At 42.7% G+C, this 25667-nt stretch overlaps 1 protein-coding gene across 2 annotated transcripts in view; it reads right to left on the bottom strand.

Annotated features, from left to right (window-relative positions):
- Positions 1-156: 156 nt before the first annotated feature.
- LOC123998116 (ceramide synthase 1-like) overlaps positions 157-25667 on the bottom strand; it is a 37109-nt gene continuing 11598 nt past the window's right edge. The window contains exons 1-7 of one of the 2 annotated variants that reach the window (XM_046303041.1): positions 13050-13435; positions 12482-12641; positions 9012-9192; positions 8425-8586; positions 5611-5758; positions 2416-2582; positions 157-1284 (exon numbers count right to left, since the gene is read on the bottom strand). In XM_046303041.1, coding sequence (XP_046158997.1) covers positions 1242-1284; positions 2416-2582; positions 5611-5758; positions 8425-8586; positions 9012-9192; positions 12482-12641; positions 13050-13151 — 963 coding nt within the window. In that variant the 5' untranslated portion in view covers positions 13152-13435 and the 3' untranslated portion in view covers positions 157-1241. Of the gene's footprint in view, positions 1285-2415; positions 2583-5610; positions 5759-8424; positions 8587-9011; positions 9193-12481; positions 12642-13049; positions 13436-25667 lie in introns of those variants that run through there. The other variant, XM_046303040.1, reaches the window with a different exon arrangement.

Raw genomic sequence — 25667 nt, 5'->3', positions numbered from 1 at the left:
GAATGGCTCAAATGCATTAAGGAGGAAAGAAATTCCACAAATGTACTTTTAACAAGGCACACCTGTTAATTAAAATGCATTTCAGGTGACTACCTCATGAAGCTGGTTGAGAGACTGCCAATAGTGTACAAAACTGTCAACAAGGCAAAGGGTGGCTACTTTGAAGAATCTCAAATATAAAATATTTTTAACACTTATTTGGTTACTACATGATTCCATCTGTTATTTCATAGTTTTGATGTGTTCACTATGATTTTACAATGTAGAAAAAATCCATTAAAAACCTGGAATGTGTAAGTGTGTCCAAACTTTTGACTGGTAGTGTATATCAGCTGTCATTAACCAGCTATTAGCTTGTATGCCTTCATTTCAGTGCAACAACAGATGCTATAAAAACAGAAAATGTGACAATACATTTTCGATACAGGAATGCAAGCAATATTTCTTATGCGTATTTATCGACGGCAAAAAAAGAAGTTGAAAGGTTTATGTTTCCCTTAAAAATCTGAACACGAGTAATTCACATTTGCAAGACATCAATACTACACTGACGTGGCTCTTCAAATAATGCAGGTCAGGCTGTGGTAATGGCTGTGTTCAGTATCGACCTGTGCAATGATATGAAAATCAATACACGTTGGTAAAAACAAAGCCAGCCAATTACATGCACTCTCTCACACCCGCGGTAGTGACACGATGTAATACTTCCCTTTAGTATTTTAGCCTTCACTCCTGGGATAAGAGGAGGTAAAAACTAAATTAGCCACTACGCTTTTAAGAGGAATGCTCTTTAAAAAGACAGGTCTCTCTCTACTAGAGATGACCTTTGACATGGTTATTACTGTGTGAGCGCTTTAGTCCTCTAACGTGTGCACGTTATCTAGTTTGTATAGGTCTAGACTAGATACCTAAACATCACTAGCTTAACCTTGTCTGGTGAGTGTTCGTTAGAGATGACACTAATTCTAAACGTCCTGGTAGGCTACACGAGAGAACATTCCCGAAACTCACACATTTTTTTTTCTTCAAACGTAATGTTAATATAAGACAAATGTCACCTTAAATAACATTCACAGCGATATAATAAAATAAAAAAATCTATAGAATACGAGGGGGGAAGACAAAACAGAAATAAAAATGATCAATTGTTTTTTCATCCTTTTCGCGAGACCCAGAGAGTCACTTAAGAGCTAAGTCTGAAACAATCTAGGTCGTGCCAGAAGGTGGAACTAGAGAGGCCTCTACAGATGCTTCTCCTTGGTGATCCCGTTCTGCACGTGTTTCCTGTGAGAAGAAAGGAGAGGAGAGAAGAAGAAAAAAAAAGGACCAACTGTCAGCCAGCGGAAAGGTGATCCGCTATTTATACGCATGGTAAAACCAAAAGGATATCACCGGTGTTCAAGGGCGCCAGATAAGGGGTGGGGGTCAGGCTGTAACCGCGTAATCACACCTCAATAAGTACAGCGCTTTGATCCTGTCTATCTGTGTGTTACAAAAGACAAGGCTACTCGCTGCAGCTCTGACGTCATACTGGGCGGTCTGACAGAGCACAGGTTACTGGGGTTACAAGAGGACTGCGAACAGATCCACGTGTGTCACGTCATAGCAGAGGCACTTCCTCAAGGGGAGAGCTCACTGGAGCATGGTGTGATATAACATTTAACATCGGTGTGGTGGATGGCAATAAGAATGTTAAGTAGAATCCCAAGAAGAAGAAAGAGGACCGCTACACCCAAGGATGTACCAGAACAGCAATGTTCATCTTTGCATGGGGCTCGTTCATTACAAAAGCAGAAGCTTTCTTTTCGACTGTAGTCTGTCATATTGATCACACACACTGTAGCTGGCTATTTCAGATGCGCATGCACTGAAGGGCATAGGGGTTGCTTGGAAAGGGTTTGTCTTAGGCATGAGGTTTACAGTGTGATGAATGGTTGTCTACACTCGAAAAGGTTTCTTCGGCTGTCCGCATAGGAGAACCCTTTGAAGAACAATTTATGGTTCTAGGTAACCATAAATTGGAACCCTTTTTCTAAGTATACAGGTCGAGTTAGTCCAACAACCCGTACTTCCTTCCCTTAGCCTAGCCTCTTGCCCTTATATGTTGCAGAATCCATATACGAAGGGACCGGGGAAGAGATTAAACTGTTGTTTTTGGTTGGACCGGGCTGTAGTAAAGAGTGGGATTAAGCGGTTGCCATTCTCTCTTAATGTTTGCCTGACCTCTCTGGATGTTTTTGAAATGATCATCTCCTCTGGAGAAGAAGTTTCTGTATAGTGTATGACTGGGACATTACTTCAGTACAGTAAAACATTCATGGTAATGTACACTATAATACACACAATCTGGTGATTCATATACACCGGTTGAATGCAACATGGGAAAGTAGTGTGTGTAACTTTGTGTTTCCTCACCCTTCAGCAGAGTTGTTGAGATGTCCTGCATCTTCACTCTGCAGCCGCTGCTGGGCCGCGAGCAGGGCTGCAGCCCTCTGAGCTCCCTCCTCACCCTCGTACTCCCTCAGGTCTTTCACATCCTTCATCTGCCCCGTCAGGACCTTCGCTACAAACGCCACTATGAACTGTGGGCAGAGAGAAGGGGGGGGTCACAGGGGTTAAAGAAGGGAGAGAGGTCGGATGTCACATAGTACAGTTTTGTTCTAATGCTTGTATCAACCCCTGACAGAGTCTAATAGGAACAAGGAAGAACAGGCAATGGTCATAGAACTGTCATGCCATTCACCTCTTGGGAACATACAGTGAGGTAAAAAAGTATTTGTTCCCCTGCTGATTTTGTACGTTTGCTCACTGACAAAGAAATGATCCGTCTATAATTTTAATGGTAGGTTCATTTGAACAGTGAGAGACAGAAGATCAACAACAAAATCCAGAAAAACGTATGTCAAAAATGTTAGAAATTGATATGCATTTTAATGAGGGAAATAAGTATTTGACCCCTCTGCAAAACATGACTTGGTGGCAAAACCCTTGTGGCAGTCAAAGAGGTCAGACGTTTCTTGAAGTTGGCCACCAGGTTTGCACACATCTCAGGAGGGATTTTGTTCCACTCATCTTTGCAGATCTTCTCCAAGTCATTAAGGTTTTGAGACTGACGTTTGGCAACTCGAACCTTCAGCTCTCTCCACAGACTTTCTATGGGATTAAGGTCTGGAGACTGGCCAGGCAACTCCAGAACCTTAATGTGCTTCTTCTTGAGCCACTCCTTTGTTGCCTTGGCCATGTGTTTTGGGTCATTGTCATGCTGGAATACCAATCCACGACCCATTTTCAATGCCCTGGCTGAGGGAAGGAGGTTCTCACCCAAGATTTGACGGTACATGGCCCCGTCCATCGTCCCTCTGATGCGGTGAAGTTGTCCTGTCCCCTTAGCAGAAAAACACCCCCAAAGCATAATGTTTCCACCTCCATGTTTGACGGTGGGGATGGTGTTCTTGGGGTCATAGGCAGCATTCCTTCTCCTCCAAACACGGCGAGTTGAGTTGATGCCAAAAGCTCCATTTTGGTCTCATCTGACCACAACACTTTCACCCAGTTGTCCTCTGAATCATTCAGATGTTCATTGGCAAACTTCAGACGGGCATGTATATGTGCTTTCTTGAGCAGGGGGACCTTGCGGGCGCTGCAGGATTTCAGTCCTTCACGGCGTAGTGTGTTACCAATTGTTTTCTTGGTGACTATGGTCCCAGCTGCCTTGAGGTCATTGACAAGATCCTCCCGTGTAGTTCTGGGCTGATTCCTCACCGTTCTCATGATCATTGCAACTCCACAAGGTGAGATCTTGCATGGAGCCCCAGGCCGAGGGAGATTGACAGTTCTTTTGTGTTTCTTCCAATTTGCGAATAATCGCACCAACTGTTGTCACCTTCTGACCAAGCTGCTTGGCGGTGGTCTTGTAGCCCATTCCAGCCTTGTGTAGGTCTACAATCTTGTCCCTGACATCCTTGGAGAGCTCTTTGGTCTTGGCCATGGTGGAGAGTTTGGAATCTGATTGATTGATTGCTTCTGTGGACAGGTGTCTTTTATATAGGTAACAAACTGAGATTAGGAGCACTCCCTTTAAGATCCTCCTCTCCACCCTCTCCGAGTTGTGCATCTCCGGCGCGGCCCACGCTTGGATTGCGTCCTACCTGACAGGTCGCTCCTACCAGGTGGCGTGGCGAGAATCTGTCTCCTCACCACGTGCTCTCACCACTGGTGTCCCCCAGGGCTCTGTTCTAGGCCCTCTCCTATTCTCACTATACACCAAGTCACTTGGCTCTGTCATAACCTCACATGGTCTCTCCTATCATTGCTATGCAGACGACACACAATTAATCTTCTCCTTTCCCCCTTCTGATGACCAGGTGGCGAATCGCATCTCTGCATGTCTGGCAGACATATCAGTGTGGATGACAGATCACCACCTCAAGCTGAACCTCAGCAAGACGGAGCTGCTCTTCCTCCCGGGGAAGGACTGCCCGTTCCATGATCTCGCCATCACAGTTGACAACTCCATTGTGTCCTCCTCCCAGAGCGCTAAGAACCTTGGCGTGATCCTGGACAACACCCTGTCGTTCTCAACTAACATCAAGGCGGTGGCCCGTTCCTGTAGGTTCATGCTCTACAACATCCGCAGAGTACGACCCTGCCTCACACAGGAAGCGGCGCAGGTCCTAATCCAGGCACTTGTCATCTCCCGTCTGGATTACTGCAACTCGCTGTTGGCTGGGCTCCCTGCCTGTGCCATTAAACCCCTACAACTCATCCAGAACGCCGCAGCCCGTCTGGTGTTCAACCTTCCCAAGTTCTCTCACGTCACCCCGCTCCTCCGCTCTCTCCACTGGCTTCCAGTTGAAGCTCGCATCCGCTACAAGACCATGGTGCTTGCCTACGGAGCTGTGAGGGGAACGGCACCTCAGTACCTCCAGGCTCTGTTCAGGCCCTACACCCAAACAAGGGCACTGCGTTCATCCACCTCTGGCCTGCTCGCCTCCCTACCACTGAGGAGGTACAGTTCCCGCTCAGCCCAGTCTAAACTGTTCGCTGCTCTGGCCCCCCAATGGTGGAACAAACTCCCTCACGACGCCAGGACAGCGGAGTCAATCACCACCTTCCAGAGACACCTGAAAGACACCTGAAACCCCACCTCTTTAAGGAATACCTAGGATAGGATAAGTAATCCTTCTCACCCCCCCCCCCCTTTAAGATTTAGATGCACTATTGTAAAGTGACTGTTCCACTGGATGTCATAAGGTGAATGCACCAATTTGTAAGTCGCTCTGGATAAGAGCGTCTGCTCTTGTAATGTAAATGGGTCAAATACTTATTTCTCTCATTAAAATAAAAATCAATGTATAACATTTTTGACATGAGTTTTTCTGGATTTTTGTTGTTGTTGTTATAGACTAAAATTATAGACTGATCATTTCTTTGTCAGCGGGCAAACGTGAAAAATCAGCAGGGGATCAAATACTTTTTTCCCTCACTGTAGATCTGTGAGTGAACACCCTCTCTGAATTAGATTAGGCTTGTTTAACCAAGCATCTGATAAATGAGCTTCAGTACAGTGTGTGACCTGTGACCTGCTGCAGGCGGAGGTCCAATACTTGCCAAAAACCAGTAGATATTCATGCAGAGGAGTGTCAAGAGGAGGCTGTTGAAGAAGAAATAGAAGGGTATGTTTGGGACGGACTGGAGGCTGGACACACAGGTGGCATACAGAACCTTCAGAGGGAACCAGTAGAGACGGAACCAAAACCTGCACAGAGGGGGGACACAGAGGAGCCGTATTACTCTGATGCTTTAGGGAACAAAGACGAGCATTGTTCAGGGCTTCAAACACCCTTGTGACCTCTCAGGACAGGTATGTGTGTGTGTGTGTGTGTGTGTGTGTGTGTGTGTGTGTGTGTGTGTGTGTGTGTGTGTGTGTGTGTGTGTGTGTGTGTGTGTGTGTGTGTGTGTGTGTGTGTGTGTGTGTGTGTGTGTGTGTGTGCATCCCACATAAAAAATTATATAGTTTACTATGGTATACAGTTTATTCGGAAAGTATTCAGACCCCTAGACCTTTTCCACATTTAGTGACAGCCCTATTCTAAAATGTATTAAGTTGTTTTTTCCCCCCGTCATCAATCTACACACAATACCCCATAATGACAAAGCAAAAACAGGTTAAGATTTTTTTTTAATGTATTAAAAAATAATAATACTGAAATATCACATTTACATAAGTATTCAGACCACATTTACATAAGTATTCAGACAACATTAACATAAGAATTCAGACAACATTTACATAAGTATTCAGACCACATTTACATAAGTATTCAGACCACATTTACATAAGTATTCAGACCCTTTGTTGAAGCACCTTTGGCAGCGATTACAGCCTTGAGTCTTCTTGGGTATGACGCTACAAACTTGGCACACCTGTATTTGGGGAGTTTCTCCCATTCTTCTCTGCGGATCCTCTCAAGCTCTGTCAGGTTGGATGGGAAGCGTCGCTGCACAGCTATTTTCAGGTCTCTCCAGAGATGTTAGATCAGGTTCAAGTCCGGGCTCTGGCTGGTCCACTCAAGGACATTCAGAGACTTGTCCCAAAGCCACTCCTGCGTTGTCTTGGCTGTGTGCTTAGGGTCATTGTCCTGTTGGAAGGTGAACCTTTTCTCCAGTCTGAGCGCTCTGGAGCAGGTTTTCATCAAGGATTTTCTCTGTACTTTGCTCCGTTCATCTTTCCCTCGATCAAATCAAATCACAAATATATTTTGATTTGTTTAACACTTTTTGGGATACTACTGTACATAATTCCATATTGATTTCATAGTTTTGATGTCTTCACTACTATTCTACAATGTAGAAAATAGTACAAATAAAGAAAAACCCTTGAATGAGGTGTCCAAAATTTTGACTGGTGCTGTTATTACAGTCTAACTGTAATCATGGATATTCAGCAAATTATGGCACGAACAGCTCAAAAAAGCAAAAGGAAACAAACTTCTACCAGTTAGACCATGATTAGTGTCCCAGTCCCTGCCGCTGAAAAACATCCCCACAGTATGGTCCTGCCACCATGCTTCACTGTAGGGATGGTGCCAGGTTTTCACAAGACATGACGCTTGGCATTCAGGCCAAAGAGTTCAATCTTGGTTTCATTAGACAATAAAATCTTGTTTATCATGGTCCAAGAGTCTTTAGGTGCCTTTTGGCAAACTCCAAATGGGCTGTCGTGCCTTTGACTGAGGAGTGGCTTCTGTCTGGCCACTCTACCATAAAGGCCTGATTGGTGGAGTGCTGCAGAGATGGTTGTCCTGGAAGGTTCTCCCATCTCCAGAGAGGAACTCTGGAGCTCTATCGGGTCCTTGATCACCTCCATGACAAAGGCCCTTCTCCTCCGATTGCTCTGGTTTTCCAGGCTGGCCAGCTCTAGGAAGAGTTTTGGTGGTTCCAAACTTCTTCCATTTAAGAATGATGGAGGCCACTGTGTTCTTGGGGAACTTCAAAGAGGCAGAAATGTTTTGGTACTCTTCCCCAGATCTGTGCATCGACACAATCCCGTCTCACAGCTCTCTACGGACAATCCTTCGAACTCATGGCTTGTTTTTTGCTCTGACATGCACTGTCAACTGTGGGACCTTATATAGTGCAGTGCGTGCCTTTCCAAATCATGCCCAATCAATTGAATTGACTCCAATCAAGTTGTAGAAACATATTAAGGATGATCAATGGAAACAGGATGCACTTGAGCTCAATAAATACTTATGTAAATAAGGTATTTCTGTTTAACATTTTTATAAATTTGCAAACATTTATACAAATCTGTGTTCACATTGTCATTATGTGGTATTGTGTGTAGATTGATGGGGAAAAACATTAATTTAATCCATTTTAGAATACGGCTGTAATGTAACAAAATGTGGAAAAAGTTAAGGGGGTCTGAATACTTCCCGAATGCACCATAAATACTATAGTATTCACTGTAGTGTTTTTGCAGACTGTATTTACTGTAGTATTTACTGTAGTATACAGTACAATTTAAAGTGAACTTTATAGTATTAATACTGTAGTAAAATAAATCTATAGTACTGTATATACTGTGGCACAAATTGCAATATGGGGGAGGGGAATGAGCAGGGTATATGAAAATGAAATACTGTATTATTTACTATAGTTAAAAAAGGGTTGTGCTTTTGCAGACTGTAGTGTTTTTGAGGAAATTACTGTAGTATTTTTCCCCCCAGATAATCCTGTAGAATTTACTACAGTAATACACATGATCCAGGGATACTACCGTGAGTAGTATAGTATTCTACAGTATACTACAGTTTACTATAGAATTCTATACTAAGTACTGTTGTATTCTATGGTAAACTGTAGTATTTTTTCATGCATGCGTGTGTGCTTGTCTGAGTGTGTCTTCTCTCTCCTCACCAGGTGATGCTGAAGCTGACAGAGCCCATGTTGGACAGGATGTCGTGGATGAGGTAGTAGTCCCCTCCCCGGGTCTTGAAGTAGACGTTGAGCTTGGTGAACTCCAGCTGGATGTCATTGATGTCGTGGAGGAACAGCACCAGTAACCCAATGTTGTGGAATCTGAAAGGAGAGAGCAGTGGGGAGCACAACTTCGGTACACAAACAATATTAGCCAGGAACACAGCTGTACGGACAGCTAGACGATACAATGTGCCAGCCAGGGGGTGAGACTTAGTCAATGACACCGACTGACTTTAAAACAAATACAGTTTGAAACAGACGAACAGTCTAACGGTCATCAAATAACACGGAACATCAAATAACCTAGAGCCTTTTTACACTATGACAAATCACTGTTCCGATTCCACAAATTGACGTAACATAAAAATAAACCTTGACCTACATCTATCATTTACAACTATTGCTACGTGGAAATTTAGCCCGTATTCAATATATTTGATATGACAGGCAGTAAGATTACACAGCATGACATGACGGCAGCGTTTCCCAAACTTGGGGCCACCAGGCAGGGTGTGGTTAGCTACCTGAAAGCGTAGGAGAAGGTGATGAGGGCCAGAGTGACAACGTGGTGCACCACCATGACGGTAGAATCCTTCCTCCAGTCATCCATGTAGACCGTGGCGTAGATGGAGTGTCCGTAGAAACTGCCCTGGATCAGGTAGGCGATGGCGATGTCCGTGGGTACCGTCATGCCACTCTTCCAGTCTGGAAGGGGGAGAAGACATAGAGAGCGAGAGACACTGAGGGTTAGAGGAGAGGCCTGGAGGGACTACATAGGAACCAACACACACATAATATGTATAAGCACCAACATGTGCATGTTGACACACACACTCTGACATGGATATGCACACTGGCACAGACAAAAACATGCTCGCTCACACACATATGCACACACACAAACATGCATGCTGGCACAGACAAACACAATTAGCACACTGGCAAACATTTACACATACATATGCACCCACCCACCCATCGACAAACACACACACACACACACACACACACACACACACACACACACACACACACACACACACACACACACACACACACACACACACACACACACACACACACACACACACACACACACACACACACACACACACACACAATCATAGAATCAAAAGTTTGGACACACCTACTACTCATTCAAGGATTCTTCTTAATTTTTTACCATTTCCTACATTGTAGAATAATAGTGAAGACATCAAAACTATGAAATAACACATATGGAATCATGTAGTAACCAAAAAGGTGTTAAACAAATCAAAATATATTTAATATTTGAGATTCTTCAAACTAGCTACCCTTTCTTTGCCTTGATGACAGCTTTGCATACTCTTGGCATTCTCTCAACCAGCTTCATTTTCTTTGACAAGGTAGGGGTGGTATACAGATGATAGCCCTATTTGGTAAAATACCAAGTCCACATTATAGCAAGAACAGCTCAAATAAGTAAAGAGAAATGACAGTCCATCATTACCTTAAGACATGAAGGTCAGTCAATCCGGAAAATGTCGGTCGCAAAAAAGTGCGGTCGCAAAAAACATCAAGCGCTATGATGAAACTGGCTATCATGAGGACCGCCACAGGAAAGGAAGACCCAGAGTTACCTCTGCTGCAGAGGATAAGTTCATTAGAGTTACCAGCCTCAGATTGCAGCCCAAATAAATGCTTCACAGAGTTCAAGTAACAGACACATCTCAACATCAACTATTCAGAGGAGACAGAGTATTCAGAGTAAATCAGGCCCTCGTGGTCGAATTGCTGAAAAGAAACCACTACTAAAGGACACTAATAAGAACAAGAGACTTGCTTGGGCCAAGAAACACAAGCAATGGACATTAGACCGATGGAAGTCTGTACTTTGGTCTGATGAGTCCAAATTTGAGATTTTTGGTTCCAACTGCGCAGAGTAGGTGAACGGATGATCTCCGCATGTGTGGTTCCCACCGTGAAGCATGGAGGAGGAGGTGTGATGGTGCTTTGCTGCTGACACTGTGATTTATTTAGAATTCAAGGCACACTTAACCAGCATGGCTACCACAGCATTCTGTAGCGATACTCCATCCCATCTGGTTTGCGCTTAATGAGACTGTCATTTGTTTTTCAACAGGACAATGACCCAACACACCTCCAGGATGTGTAAGAGCTATTTGACCTAGAAGGAAAGTGATGGAGTGTTGCATCAGTTGACCTGGCCTCCACAATCACCCAACCTCAACCCAATTGAGATACAGTGGGGCAAAAAAGTATTTAGTCAGCTAGCAATTGTGCAAGGTCACCCACTTAAAAAGATGAGAGAGGCCTGTAATTTTCATCATAGGTACACTTCAACTATGACAGAGAAAATGAGAAGAAAAAAATCCAGAAAATCACATTGTAGGATTTTTAATGGATTTATTTGCAAATTATGGTGGAAAATAAGTATTTGGTCACCTACAAACAAGACCTCTCACAGACCTGTAACTTCTTCTTTAAGAGGCACCTCTGTCCTCCACTCGTTACCTGTATTAATGGCACCTGTTTTAACTTGTTATCAGTATAAAAGACACCTGTCCACAACCTCAAACAGTCACACTCCAAACTCCAAACTCCAAACTCCACTATGGCTAAGACCAAAGAGCTGTCAAAGGACACCAGGAAGTGGGAGAACTTACACAATTGGTGGCTGACTAAATACTTTTTTGCCCCACTGTAGTTTGGGATGAGTTGGACCGTAGAGTGAAGGAAAAGCAGCCAACAAGTGCTCAGCATATGTGGGAACTCATTCAAGACAGTTGAAAAATCATTCCAGGTGAAGCTGGTTGAGAGAATGCCAGGACTGTACAAAAAGGCAAAGGGTGGCTACTTTGAAGATTTACAAATATAAAATACATTATATAAAACATGATTCCATATGTGTCATTTCATAGTTTTGATGTCTTCACTATTATTCTACAATGTAGAAAATAGTAAAAAATAAAGAAAAACCTTTGAATGAGAACGTGAGTCCAAACTTTTGACTGGTGCTGTATATACAATCTAACTAGTAGAAGTTTACAATAAGTGTTTGTTTTTGGTTCTGAAGGGGGCAGCTGTTCTGTTTGGTTATACGAGGTGACTTCCAGAGTTATACGAGGTGAATTCCCAACTGAGGTGGGAGCTGCAAGGGTGTCAGGTTTTCCAGGTATGTGAGGACCAGGGGCCATCATCATCATCATCGCTCCCTGAAGGCCTTAAGGGTATTGTAAACGGAAACTTTTTCTCTGAAAGATTGGGGCATCTTTTGACTCCATGAGATGAGGTTACAGGCCGTAATGTTTATTGATCGGAAGTTCCATCATTAAACATTGAAAACATGGTGGCAAGAGATATTAGAGTGCTCCAGGAATAGGAGCCTCTCTCTCTCCCCCTTCCCCTCTCTCTCTCTTTCTACAAGAGCTAAAGTCTCGCTCTCTCTGAGAACTAAAAGCAGAGCCACATTAGCCTGAGCAGGTTGAATGACTACTCTCAATGTGCGTGACAGCTATTAAAAAAGTGGAGGCCCTTTAAAAGAACAACGGATCGCCTCAATCGAGGAAAGGGAGATAGAAACAAACCCAAGCACCGACTGACACCTGAAAGTCTGATGGAATCGGAAGGAAGGAGTGCCATAAATTATAGATAAAAGAATGAAGGCGGATTGTTCAGGGCAATGGTTAGAGAGTAGAGACACGCCATATGGTCAGTTCAGACACAAAATGCAAATATAAAACACAAATGTGGCTTCTATTTGAATACTTGTAAAAGAAGCATCTGGAGGGTTCTATAGGACAATGCTTTGAAGGTTGCAATGCCTTGGTTACAGTTCCTTAAGCATTAGTTCTTGAGTTTGCTATCGTTAATTAACTGGGAGTTATTAGTGGAAGAAGGGAAGTAACTTGGAAGAGTGCAGACCTTCTACCAATACATCAAGTGCACAGCTTTCTTTTTTATTAACCTGGTTTCATGTACTACTTCTTACCGTAGAATGCGGAGGGCGGGTCGTGGAAGAAGGTGTAGTTGGTGAAGAAGAGCAGGTAGGTGCTGTAGGACCAGGACATGGTGTAGAAGACCAGCTTCCACGCGCTCTCTGGCATCTTGGCAGTATCTTTGGGCTGGAGACAACACTGTTGTGCAAACGGCTGCAACACACAATCACAGGACACTTGGCCATTGTTCAAATGTGTGAGTGGGGACACTCCGCTTTCAGATCACACTCAATGGAATGTTATGTATGTATTGGTGTTATGCATTATGTGGACACATTGATAAAGTCAATGGGGGTGCAAACACATGGTGGGTGCAAACACATTATTTAGCAGAAACGTGTCTTCTTGTGCAAATCACCCCATGTCTATTTATGGCTTGTTAAACCAACAGAAAATACAGGAAGTCAGCGAGATACTTCCTGAAGTGATGTGTGTTTGTGTGTGTCGGTCTTGTCTGTGAACTGATAACCTCTTCGACAAGAGAAGGGGCCCATTCCCAGAGAGCCACGCCGTAGCTTAACAGTAACCCCTCTCTCCCCCCTTCCTCCTGATAAACCAGACCTTCCACAGGGCCAGAGGAACCCTAGCCGCTGGGCTCAAAGACGATCCGTTGGCCGTCGTGCCAGATGAGAAACCAAACCCCCGCTCCTTATCTTTCCCCATGACAGAGGAGCTGTGCCTCTCTAGGCGACCAGCCGGCCCATGCCGAGCACACCTCCGGCTCCAGTGTAACCAGAGATAAACAAGTGAAAGGGGTCCATTTGCTGATACATCTCAATCACTTGTCACTAGTTAGCAGCAGGCCCAGGAACAGGCCTTGGTCCTCCATCGTGCCAGTGTGCTTAGTGCAGCAAGGAGGGACTAGTTCTCTTTCTATCTTTCTCCATTCCCTCTTTATCCGATGTCCCAGATTTGCAGGGACAGTGACGAGCTGGAAAGAGAAAGAAAGAGAGAGACAGAGCGAGCAAGAACGAAAGAGGAAGACCGAGAGAGGGCCTATGTGATCACGCTGCCAGAGCGACACACTGCATACTGCGTCACGTGACCTATATCCTCGCCCCTGATAGGTCTGCGCAGCATGTGTTTAGTGAGTCATGTATGCCGCAGACAGCAGGATATCCCCTGCGTGCCTCAGACCTCCACATCCCTCCATCCCCATAACATCTATTGAAAGAGGCCCGCTATCAGTGCATTCACCCACCCTCCTCAAACCCACCAGTCGTCTACTCCAAGGCGAACCTGTCTGCTCCGAGGCTAGTGTGACTGCCACACAATCAGGCCTTATCATCAACCCATGCCACACAGACCAGAGCGAGTCTGGTGCTATTAACACACAGCATAGCTGGTGCACATTTTTTTACCTCTATTTAACTAGGCAAGTCAGTTAAGAACAAATTCTTATTTTCAATGACGGCCTAGGAACAGTGGGTTCAGGGGCAGAACGACAGATTTGTACCTTGTCAGCTCAGGGGTTTGAACTTGCAACCTTCCGGTTACTAGTCCAACGCTCTAACCACTAGGCTACCCTGCCGCCCCACATACACTATACAGTGCCTTGCGAAAGTATTCGGCCCCCTTGAACTTTGCGACCTTTTGCCACATTTCAGGCTTCAAACATAAAGATATAAAACTGTATTTTTTTGTGAAGAATCAACAACAAGTGGGACACAATCATGAAGTGGAACGACATTTATTGGATATTTCAAACGTTTTTAACAAATCAAAAACTGAAAAATTGGGCGTGCAAAAAATGTAAACGAAACAAAAATTTGAAACTTGATTCAAAATTGGGCTGCCTGTGTAAACACAGCCATACCTGATTTTGTAGCAGACTTGGGGTTGTCCATGTCTGGCCCAAAAGGTGAACCTATCTAGATTCCAGCTAAGATGGCCATTTAGATGATAAAGACTTAAATGTTGCACTAGATCAGTAGCCTAAATACTTTAAAAATATTTTATTTTTCATAGCTACCTATGAAAAGGCCTGGATCAAACTTAAAAAGACAGGAGACGTTTGATCTGCAGATGGACTCAGACATGGATGAAGAGTCAGGACCTGACAGTGGTAACACAGCGACAGCAGCACTACCCAAGGGGGATGATTTCATTATGAATACTATCCAGCGTGTTGAGGTGATGGAGAAAAAGTTACTCAACACAGATTTCCCAAAAAGTACTTATTTTGTATTTTGTTCAGAACAAATTCTTATTTACAATGATGGCCTACTCCGGCCAAATCCAGACAACGCTGGGCTAATTGTGCGCCACCCTACGGGACTCCCAATCACAGCCAGCTGTGATACAGCCTGGATTTGAACCAGGTCCTGTAATGATGCCTCTTGCACTGAGATGCATTGCCCTAGACCGCTTGTTACGGATACCAGTATCCTGTGTGTGTGTGTGTGTGTGTGTGTGTGTGTGTGTGTGTGTGTGTGTGTGTGTGTGTGTGTGTGTGTGTGTGTGTGTGTGTGTGTGTGTGTGTGTGTGTGTGTCCTGTGTTCTTTTCTCTCCTCCCCTCACAGGTGAAAATCATCACTCCCCAATCAGTCACCAATCCAGTCATCAAACAGAAGACACACCTCCTCCTGTTTCCTACCCAATCACAGTTCCTTTCCCTTGGTTTAAAAATCCCATCAGTTGTTTGCTCAAGAGCTCAATCTCTCTGTAAATGCCATGTCTGTAGGTCTCTGTGTTTCACTCTCTCGTTGTGTATTAACCTCTCTTGTTTGAGCACCTCCATAGCACTTTGTCATCACCTGGGAGTATTGTTTTGGTTATGGTGTTTAATGGTGGGAAAAGGGGGAACCAAGACAAGTCGCCCATGGGCATACACTACCCGTAGGTAAAACTTTTGTTAAATACACTAGTTAGAACTGGGTGGACCACCCACTGTATTTTTGGTTAGTTAGTTAGTTAGCTGTTGTTCAAGTGGGCTAGTCTAGCTTAGGGGTGTTCTTGAATACTTATTGTTTCTTTCCTTGGGTCCAGCTCAGCCCCTTTTCCTGCTCCCCCCCATTACCGTGTTTTACAATAAACCCCGAGTTTGACGGTAGATTTCAGTAGTCGTGGTTATTTTGTTCTCACTTTTACTTTGTCAAAATTATAATTTGCATGAGTTATGTTACGGGTCTCATTACCATCCCCCCCCTAGACTGTCGGGCCAAAAGGGATTCGTAACACTGCTGCACCACAAAGTTTCCCTCATGGGGCCTGTGGAACAGCCCTTCATTAACCCATATGGGCCCCACATGGAAATGTTTGCTCTGTAAATTGATAAAGGGCTATGACAGGTAGACATCTATCGACAGATATATGTAGTATACCCAAGTCCATTGAGGTTTGTCTGTTAGAGCACAAATGGTACATGTCGCCGTGGTTATTGTCCCAGTTTCATTCATTTTAATACAACATCGATGTGCGTGATTAATTTGCGTGCACTACTGATTTCCATAGAACAAGCTAATCAATTCCAGTCTTGAGTGACCACTTGGTAAATATTGGCGCACGTGCACTTTAGAAGGTACTAATTTAGCAAAATAAAAGTTAATCTGAACACAAGAGTGACTGTACGTAGTACATTTTATGTACTTATTTTGGCATATTGATTATGAATTTGGACATTTAAAACTGGTGTTTTGACACTTGGCCATAAATAAAATTGCCATGACAATTATTTTTGTATTTAAGGAATATAAAATTGACCTTTTAACATGAATTTTCTTTAGAATTCTACCTTATCAGTAAAAAACTATTGAATAAGCCCCAAAATGTGCTATAATTTACAGATTTTTATGATAATGAAATCGTGAATATACGTTTGTCCTGGCTACTAATGGTTTGGTCCTGGAGAGAAGTCGGTCCTCTCAGTGTCACTAATACCGCTGTGAGACATCCTCTTTGGATCATTTCAATTCATCACTGTCATTTTGTAATGTCCTTCCATACATTTTCAATTGAAGGGCATTCAAGAGGTAGCTTAACTTTAGTTTCTCACACTGAAATGAGTCTGCGTATTGAGGGCCCAGTAGTAGGGCCAACTACTGGGCCTACATTTTTACTTGTTTGTGGAGGATAGCACTTTGTATCGTCAACTGACCGCCCTGAACCCCCAGCTCTGTCATTCTTCTCAATCTTGTCAAAGATTTATCTAGGGGATGGACAGTGCTCATCTATACAGTAACATAACAGCTTTATTTATGATCATGTTTTATGTTAACAATATTGGCAATTGTTTACAGCCTGCTTGTGATCTGTGGTCATATGACCTAGCATTAAAGGGCTGCCCTACAAAACAAAAATACAAAAATACAAGCACTTTCTGATAGCTGTTGATTTCCTCTGCTGAGTAATAGATGAGGGCTGTACCGCCCCTGGCAGGAAGCGCTCGTGTCATGAGCCCAGTTCAAAAGATGACCATGGAGTGACAGAGAGAGTAGGGATGTTAACGGTTAACTTTAGTTGCAGAAAATAACTTTCACCGTCATGCTTATCAGTCTATAGGTTAATTTGGATAATTTTGTGGGATTAAATTGGTGTCAGAATTTAACAAATCTCATCATTCATAAAATAGGAACTGTCTTGGTTGACCGGAATTCATATTTTGCTGAAAAAAGTATTTTAACTTTTTTTATTTATTAACAAATCAACACAGGAAGTACATGTGTGGACAATAAATATATAAATAATATAAAATGGACAATTGGGCTCGGGGGTACAGAATCACATTACACACGGACCTTGAGGGACATACACTTAAAATTCTAACAGCTTTTTTGTTAGAGTTTTTAATTGTCTTAAATTAGTTTAATTTATTTTAAGGTAGGAAAATGTGTTTTTTTGTTTTGTAAATGTAAATTTGTGAATATGAAATTTGGCCAAAAGAATAATAATTAATTACATACAAATATTTCAGCTTATTTCTATCATAGGTAAAGAATCCAAGCAGTACATCTCTCCACAATAGTGTAAGATCTTAATAAATGTGTTCAATTATAAATCTACTGATGTCTTGCCACAGATTCCTTACATGACTACAATGCCAAAAAAGATACAACACTGTTTCTGGGTGGTCATTACAAAAGGAGCAATTTCAGTTGATGTTTTCCTTAAACTTCTAAATATAGTGGTCGGTGGGATGATATTTATGAATAATTTTAAAGGAAACTTCCTTAATTTTGTTAACAAGTAGATGTGTGTGGCAACATCCAAACTTTTTTCCAACAGATATTATCAATAAATCCATTCCAATAAGGCATGACATAAGGTACAACATCCTGCTGAAACAAGGATCGTGTAGCTCTGTTGTTGAACGGACCAAAAAATAAACAAATATTTCCTACTGATGAGTCAACAGAAAGTAGGCTCTGAAGGTCAGGTCTTGACACGTTCCTGAATAATGAAGCAACACCTGAGGGAATGGCATCTAAAACAATTGCAAAATCTTTAGGTGTTACAGGGACCTTGTAAAGTGATAAGAATTCCTTAACTGAGTAAAAGACCCTCTGCATTTACCAGTTGGCTCACCAATAGGATATTATCTCGGAACCAATATTCTAAAAACAGAGATATTTTTATACAATATATCCCAATTATTCCATATATAATATCTGTGTGGAGAGAAATTATGCTTATAAATTAAGGACCATGACAAGGACCTGCCGATGATAAGCAGAAAGTTTAACTGGAACTTTGTCAATATTATAATTGCAAACCAACATGAAGTTAAGGCCACCAAAAGTAGAGAAGACATGATGAGGAATAAAATTCCACATAGAAGTGGGTCTTAGGAATTTTTATCCAATTGAGCTTAAGTATTATTTAGTGTAGTAAAGTCCAGAAAATTCAGCCCACCATTCTCATAAGTGTTCATTACAACAGTTTTCCTAATGTAATGGGTAAGGTTTCTCCACAGAAAGACCAGATGCTTTCCAACTATCTCCTTATTTTACTGTCAAGATATAAAGAGAGCACCATATGTTAGTCTAGAGATTCCTTCAGCCCTGGTTATTAGGACTCTTCCTTTAAAGATAAGTCCCTCTGTAGCCATTGATTTATCTTCTTCTGAAGTTTTTAATAAGAGGGTTCAAATTTAGTAAGCCTCTAGACTCCTGATCCTTTGTAATGGTTATGCTTAAATATGTAAGTTCTTCTTTTACTGGAATATCATAATATGAAGGTGTCACACAATCTTTAACAGCCATGAGTTCACATTTATTAATGTTAAGATAGACCAGATACTTTGGAAAGGGATTGTATCACATTGATCGATATGGGAATTTGGTTAGCATCTTTCAGAAAAAGTGTAGGATCATCAGCCAGCTGGCTTATAATTTCTTTACCAGATTTGGAAAAAGATTTGGACTATTATTCAAAGAATTTGTAAGAAGTTGGGTGATAAATAAAAACAGTTACGGAGAGATAGGACAACCTTGCCTAATTCCTCTCTTTAACTCAAATCTAGGTGAGGTGTCATATTTCAATTTGATAGAGCTGTTACCATTTGTTTAGGCTTAATATCCTTACAGAAAAAATCCCCAAAGCCAAGTCTCTCAAGGGAGTGGAAGGGAACTGATGCTCTACTGTGTCAAATGCTTCATAAAAATCTATAAATAATATGAAGCTATCCTCGGATATTAGGTCTGAGTAGTCAAGAATGTCTAATACTAGTCTGACATGGTTAGAAATATGTCTGTTCCTCATAAAGCAAGACTGTTTCGTCAATGATTGCATCCAGGACATCTTTAATTATTTTTGCAAGTAGTAAGGCTACTATCTTAGTCATAAGAAGACAAACTGGACGGCAGTTATCGATGAGCAGCACTTATTTTTTTAGGCTTGCCGAAAATAGTCATGTACAGTGAGATTATAGAGCGAGACACGACCAAAATAGAGCGTAGATTCGTTGCTAGGCAACGCAGGCCGTAGGGAGCAGCACTGGGAGAGAGAAACAGCATGAAGCACTTAATAGCTGCTAGGCTTGCCACCCAGAAAGTTTCACAGCACTTCTCTCCTGTTCTACTGGTTTTCATATGAACTTTCTTTCATTGTCTAGAAGCCAAAGGCACAATCCTAGTCATACTAACAACCCATTCTAGTTGCGTATTTACGTCGGGAGTGTGCCAGAGCGCAGAATAACTAATGAATTTATGAACGCTCAACACCTGTTGAATATGGCCGGTATCAGCAAACGTCGGCAAAAAAACGTAATTAAATTGTTGCCAATGTAACAGTTACGCTCTGGATAACATGAAAACAGCCTAAGAAGCTCTGCTCGGTTGAGTGAGGTGTTCTGTCATTTGTGTCTGGAATTGAGATGATGGCCCTCAACCAATCATGCTATTTGGTTTGTTTTTTTTCGCTATTTTGTTTGTTTTTTCGCCTGGTTCGTAACTTGCTTTGTACATAATGTTGCTGCTACCTTCTCCTATGACCGATAGGAGCTTCTAAACATCAGAACTGGGATTGCTCACCTCAAACTGGACGAAGAGTTTATCTTCAATGAGTCGGACGCGAGGGATACACTGTTGACACCCGATACACTGTTGACACCCAGGCCTCGATCCCAGTGAGTCGCTGGAGGAAACTTAGATTTCGAGGCAAAAGATCAGAGTTCTTTGTGAGGACCAGGCGACGAGTGGCTAATCTGCCCTTGCCCTCCGTTCTGCTAGCTAACGTTCAAACACTAGAAAATTAATGGGATGAGCTGAAAGCATTGATATCCTACAAACAGGACATTAAACTGTAATATTTTATGCTTCACTGAGTCGTGGATGAAGGATGACACTAAGAACATAGAGCTGGCGGTTTGTACACTATCGGCAAGACAGAACAGCAGCCTCTGGTAAAACACAGGGCGGGGGCCTATGCATTTATGTAAACAGTTGGTGCATGATATCTACGGAAGTCTCAAAGTTTTGCTCGCCTGAGGTGGAGTATTTATGATAAGCTGCAGACTGTTACGGATTCTAGTTGATAGGTAATTGTCTAGCCGGACTTCGCGTGTAGGCTATTGAACTTGACATTGGTGTCTCATTCAACATATCATACTGAAACACAGAACTCACTATTTACCCAGAGTTTTTTTTTTGTAGCTGTCTATATACCACCACAGAGCGAGATTGGAACTAAATCCGTACTGAATGAGCTGTATTCCGCCATAAAATGTTAATCCAGAGGCAGCGTTCCTAGTGGCCGTGCCTTTAATGCAAGGAAACTTAAACAGTTTTAACAAATTTCTATGAACATGTTAAATGTACAACGAGGTAAAAAAAATCTAGACCACCTCTACTCCACACACAAAGAAGTGTACAAAGCTCTCCCTTGCCCTCCATTTGGCAAATCTGACCATATCTCTATCCTCCTGATTCCTGCTTAGAAGCAAGAATTAAAGCAGGAAGCACCATTGACTCAGTCTATAAAGAAAGTGGTCAGATGAAGCAGATGCTAATCCACAGGACTGTTTTGCTAGCACAGACTGGAATATATTCTGGGATTCTTCCAATTGCATTGAGGAGTACACCACATCAGTCACTGGCTTGATCAATAAGTGCATCGAGGATGTCGTCCCCACAGTGACTGTATGTACATACCCCAACCAGAAGCCATGGATTACAGGCAACATCCTCACTGAGCTAAAAAGGTTAAAGCTGCTGCTTTCAAGGAGCGGGACTCTAACCCGGAAGCTTATAATAAATCCCGCTATGCCATCCGACGAACCATCAAACAGGCAAAGTGTCAATACAGGACTAAGATCCAATCGTACTACACCGGCTCCGACAATCGTCGGATGTGGCAGGACTTGCAAACTATTACAGAAGCACAGCCGAGAGCTGCCCAGTGACACGAGCCTACCAGACGAGCTAGATAACTCATATGCTTGCTTCGAGGCAAGAAACACTGAAACATTCATTAGAGCATCAACTGTACTGGATGACTGTGTGATCACGCTCTCCCGCAGCCGATGTGCGTAAGACCTTTAAACAGGTCAACATTCACAAGGCCGCTGGGCCAGATGGATTACCAGGACGTGTACTCTGAGCATGCGCTGACCAACTGGCAAGTGTCTTCACTTCACTTTCAACCTCTCACTCATGACTGCACGGCCAGGCACAACTCCAACACCATCATTAAATTTGCTGATGACACAGTATCACCCCTGAGGGGCCCCCATGTTGAGGATCGGCGTGGCGGATGTGTTATCTACCCTTACCACCTGGGGCCAGCACAGCAGGAAGTCTAGGGTCCAGTTGCAGAGGGAGCTGTTTAGTCCCAGGGTCCTTAGCTTTGTAATGAGTTTGAGGACACTATGGTGTTGTACCTGCAGGATAGAACTGCAGTGTCTGGTAAGACAAGGGGCAGGGGACTATGTATTTCTGTAAATAAAAGATGGTGCATGATATCTAAGGAAGTCTTGAGCTTATGCCCGCCTGAGGTAGAGTATCTCATGATAACCTGTAGACCACACTATCTAGAGTTTTCATCTGTATTTTTCGTAGCTGTTTACATTCAACCACAGACTGAGGTTGGCACAAAGACAGCATTGAATGACCTGTATTACGCCATAAGCAAAAAATAACACGCTCACCCAGAGGCAGTGCTCCTAGTAGCTGGGGACTTTAATGCAGGGAAACTCAAATCTGTTTTACCAAATTTCTATCAGCATGTTAAATGTACAACCAGAGGGGGGGGAAACTCTGGACCACCTTTACTCCACACAGAGACTCATAAAAAGCCAGGGCTCTACAGTACAAGTATTTCACTCACATTTGCGCCTAAAAATAGGTATGTGCGAAAATAATTTACGAGCACAGTGTGTGAGTAAAGATTACAGTTCACCGTAATCTATTTGTCCCCCGCTGGTAATTGTTTAAAAATTACAAGTCTCACATTCCACATGCGGCATTCACCAACCACAGAGTTTTATGTGTTGACGCAGTCCAGTCAGAGTGAGAGAAAGGAGAACAACACTGGAAAAAGGTATCGGTATAGGCTATAAGTTAAAGTGCAAACATCGCTAAAAATGAAGCCCATTCAGTTTTATTTTAAGCGAAAAGGTGACTAGGAGAAAGAGGAATCTGGTGAGGGGGATTCGCAAGGTTTCAAATAATGACTCCTCTTCACAAGGTTTATCCGAGGCGGCAAACGGTGACATGGCGGCTGCTGTCACTTCAACGTCCCCTGTAGCCGGCGGAGGGATAATATATACAGTTGAGGTCTGAAGTTTACATACACTTAGGTTGGAGTCATTAAAACTTGTTTTTCAACCACCACAAATGTCTTGTTAATTAACAAACTGTAGTTTTGTTAAGTTGGTTCGGACATCTACTTTGTGCATGACACATTGTTTAGACAGATCATTTCACTTATTATTCACTGTATCACTAAGTTGACTGTGCCTTTAAACAGCTTGGAAAATTCCAGAAAATTATGTCATGGCTTTAGAAGCTTCCAATTGGAGGTGTACCTGTGGATATATTTCAAGACCTACCTTCAAACTCAATGCCTCTTTACTTGACATCATGGGAAACCAAAAGCAATCGGCTAAGATCTCAGAAAAAAATTGTAGTCCTCCACAAGTCTGGTTCATCCTTGGGAGCAATTTCCAAACGCATGAAGGTACCACGTTCATCTGTATAAACACCATGGAACCATGCAGCCGTCATAACGCTTAGGAAAAAGACGTTCTGTCTCCTGGAGATTAACGTACTTTGGAGCGAAAAGTGCAAATCAATCCCAGAACAACAGCAAAGGACCTTGTGAAGATGCTGGAGGAAATGGGTACAGAAGTATCTATATCCACAGTAAAACAAGTCCTGTATCGACATAACCTGAAAGGCCGCTCAGCAAGGAAGAAGCCACTGCTCCAAAACCACCATTAAAAAAAGCCAGACTACGGTTTGCAACTGCACATGGGGACAAAGATCGTACTTTTTGGAGAAATGTCCTCTGGTCTGATGAAACAAAAATAGAACTGTTTGGCCATAATGGCCATTGTTATGTTTGGAGGAAAAATTAAGAGGCTTTCAAGCCTAAGAACACCATCCCAACCGTGAAGCACGGGGGTGGCAGCATCATGTTGTGGGGGTGCTTTGCTGCAGGAGGGACTGGTGCACTTCACAAAATAGATGGCATCATGAGGTAGGAAAATTATGTGGATATATTGAAGCAACATCTCAAGACATCAGTCAGGTAGTTTAAGCTTGGTCGCAAATGGGTCTTCCAAATGGACAATGACCCCAAACATGCTTCCAAAGTTGTAGCAAAATGGCTTAAGGACAACAAAGTCAAGGTATTGGAGTGGCCATCACAAAGCCTTGACCTCAATCTCATAGATTTGTGGGCAGAACTGAAAAGGCGTGTGCGAGCAAGGAGGCCTACAAATTTGACTAATTTACACCAGCTCTGTCAGGAGGAATGGGCCAAAATTCACCCGACTTATTGTGGGAAGCTTGTGGAAGGCTGCCTGAAACGTTTGACCCAAGTTAAACAATTTAAAGGCAATGCTACCAAATACTAATTGAGTGTAAGTAAACTTCTGACCCACTGGGAATGTGATGAAAGAAATAAAAGCTTAAATAAATTATCTCAACTATTATTATGACATTTCACATTCTTAAAATAAAGTAGTGATCATAACTGACCTAAGACCATGATCTTTTACTTGGATTAAATGTCAGGAATTGTGAAACTGAGTTTAAATGTATTTGGCTAAGGTGAATGTAAACTTCCGACTTCAACTGTAGATTCAAAGCGAATTGGCTCAATTTTCCCATGGCTAGAGTTAGAAAACAATGTCATGTTCTGCAAATATTGTAGAGGGCAATCTCCTGGTCGGCCAACAGACCCTTGAGCACTCCCATGCTTGGCTAAGTCTCTTCATAGGCTTTATTCTTGTGTAAAGTGTCATCATTATTCGTAAGGAGAATTTAGTTTGTCAGAAATACTTTTGTATAATTTTTTATTTTTTTGTCATTCGAGGTGTTTTGGATGCCACCAAGGCTGCATTTTCTTGCTGTTTGCCCAGAGGATGGAGGGTCATGGATGAAGAAGTGTATCTCCTTCTGGGCGGATGGTGCCTCTGTGAACATAGGCTACCGTGGGGGAGTGATTGCCCACCTGCAGAGAGAGGCAGGGTGGCATATTTTCCCAATCCACTGTATGCCAAATAGGTTTGTAACTAATACATTCTCTATGATTTTATTTTATTTGTTAGCAGAGAATGTTAGTGTGTGTGTCTGTGTGCATGCACTAAGTGCTGGAATGGTAAATACCACAGAATTATAGTTTTCTGTTGGCACAAGAGACGGTGAATTGTTTGGAAGATTCTGTTATGACTTTCACAGGCTAGAGCTGGCAATACTGACCATTCAGAAGAAAGAGCCAAAGGTTTCTGTCGTGTACAAGCTTCTGAATCTGATATGGAAGACGTACCACTTCAGCGGAAAATCCAAACGAGAGCTCTGTTTTCGGGCAAGAGCTCTGTGTGGATATTTGCACACAGTCTAGTGTCAAGGGAACTTGCTGGGTCCCCCATATCCACAGAGCCCTCAAAGTATTACTACGGCATGGACAAGACAAGGACCTTGCCACTGACGAAGGCCAGTACTCCGTTGTTCTGCAGCACCTAGCCGTAGCATCAAGAACAGCGGAAGTTCAATGGAGGGCAAAGAAGGTCCATTTTACACAGGAAATGTAATACCACACTAGTTTTAAAAATTAGGTTGAAGACTCTTTCAGAATCAAGTAATTGACAGGTGACAGTTTATTTATTCACTACTTAACAGATAAAGTGGGAAATGGAGAATGCACTCTTGTGCATTCTGTCCTTTCCCTCAGACATGTTTGAGGAGCTATCCTCACTCACTTGTTTACTCCATGTGTAACTCTGTGTTGTCTGTTCACACTGCTATGCTTTATCTTGGCCAGGTCGCAGTTGCAAATGAGAACCTGTTCTCAACTAGCCTACCTGGTTAAATAAAGGTGAAATAAACAAATAAAAAAATTAAAAAATTAGCCTCACCCTGAAAAGGAATGACCTGATCCTCCCCCAAATCAGAGTTGAGGAAGACAGTGACAAGACTGGAAGCACTAAAGCTTAGGGCAAAGGCAGGAGGCATGCTGGAGAAGATCCAGACCATGCTTGCTCGGCAGCAGGGTGATGAGAGGAGATTCGAGGTGTGT

This window comes from Oncorhynchus gorbuscha, linkage group LG15 (assembly GCF_021184085.1).
Source record: "Oncorhynchus gorbuscha isolate QuinsamMale2020 ecotype Even-year linkage group LG15, OgorEven_v1.0, whole genome shotgun sequence".
Taxonomy (NCBI): Eukaryota; Metazoa; Chordata; class Actinopteri; order Salmoniformes; family Salmonidae; genus Oncorhynchus; species Oncorhynchus gorbuscha.
The sequence above is the reverse complement of the archived record's forward strand: the minus strand, read 5'-3'. Positions and strand labels throughout refer to the sequence as shown.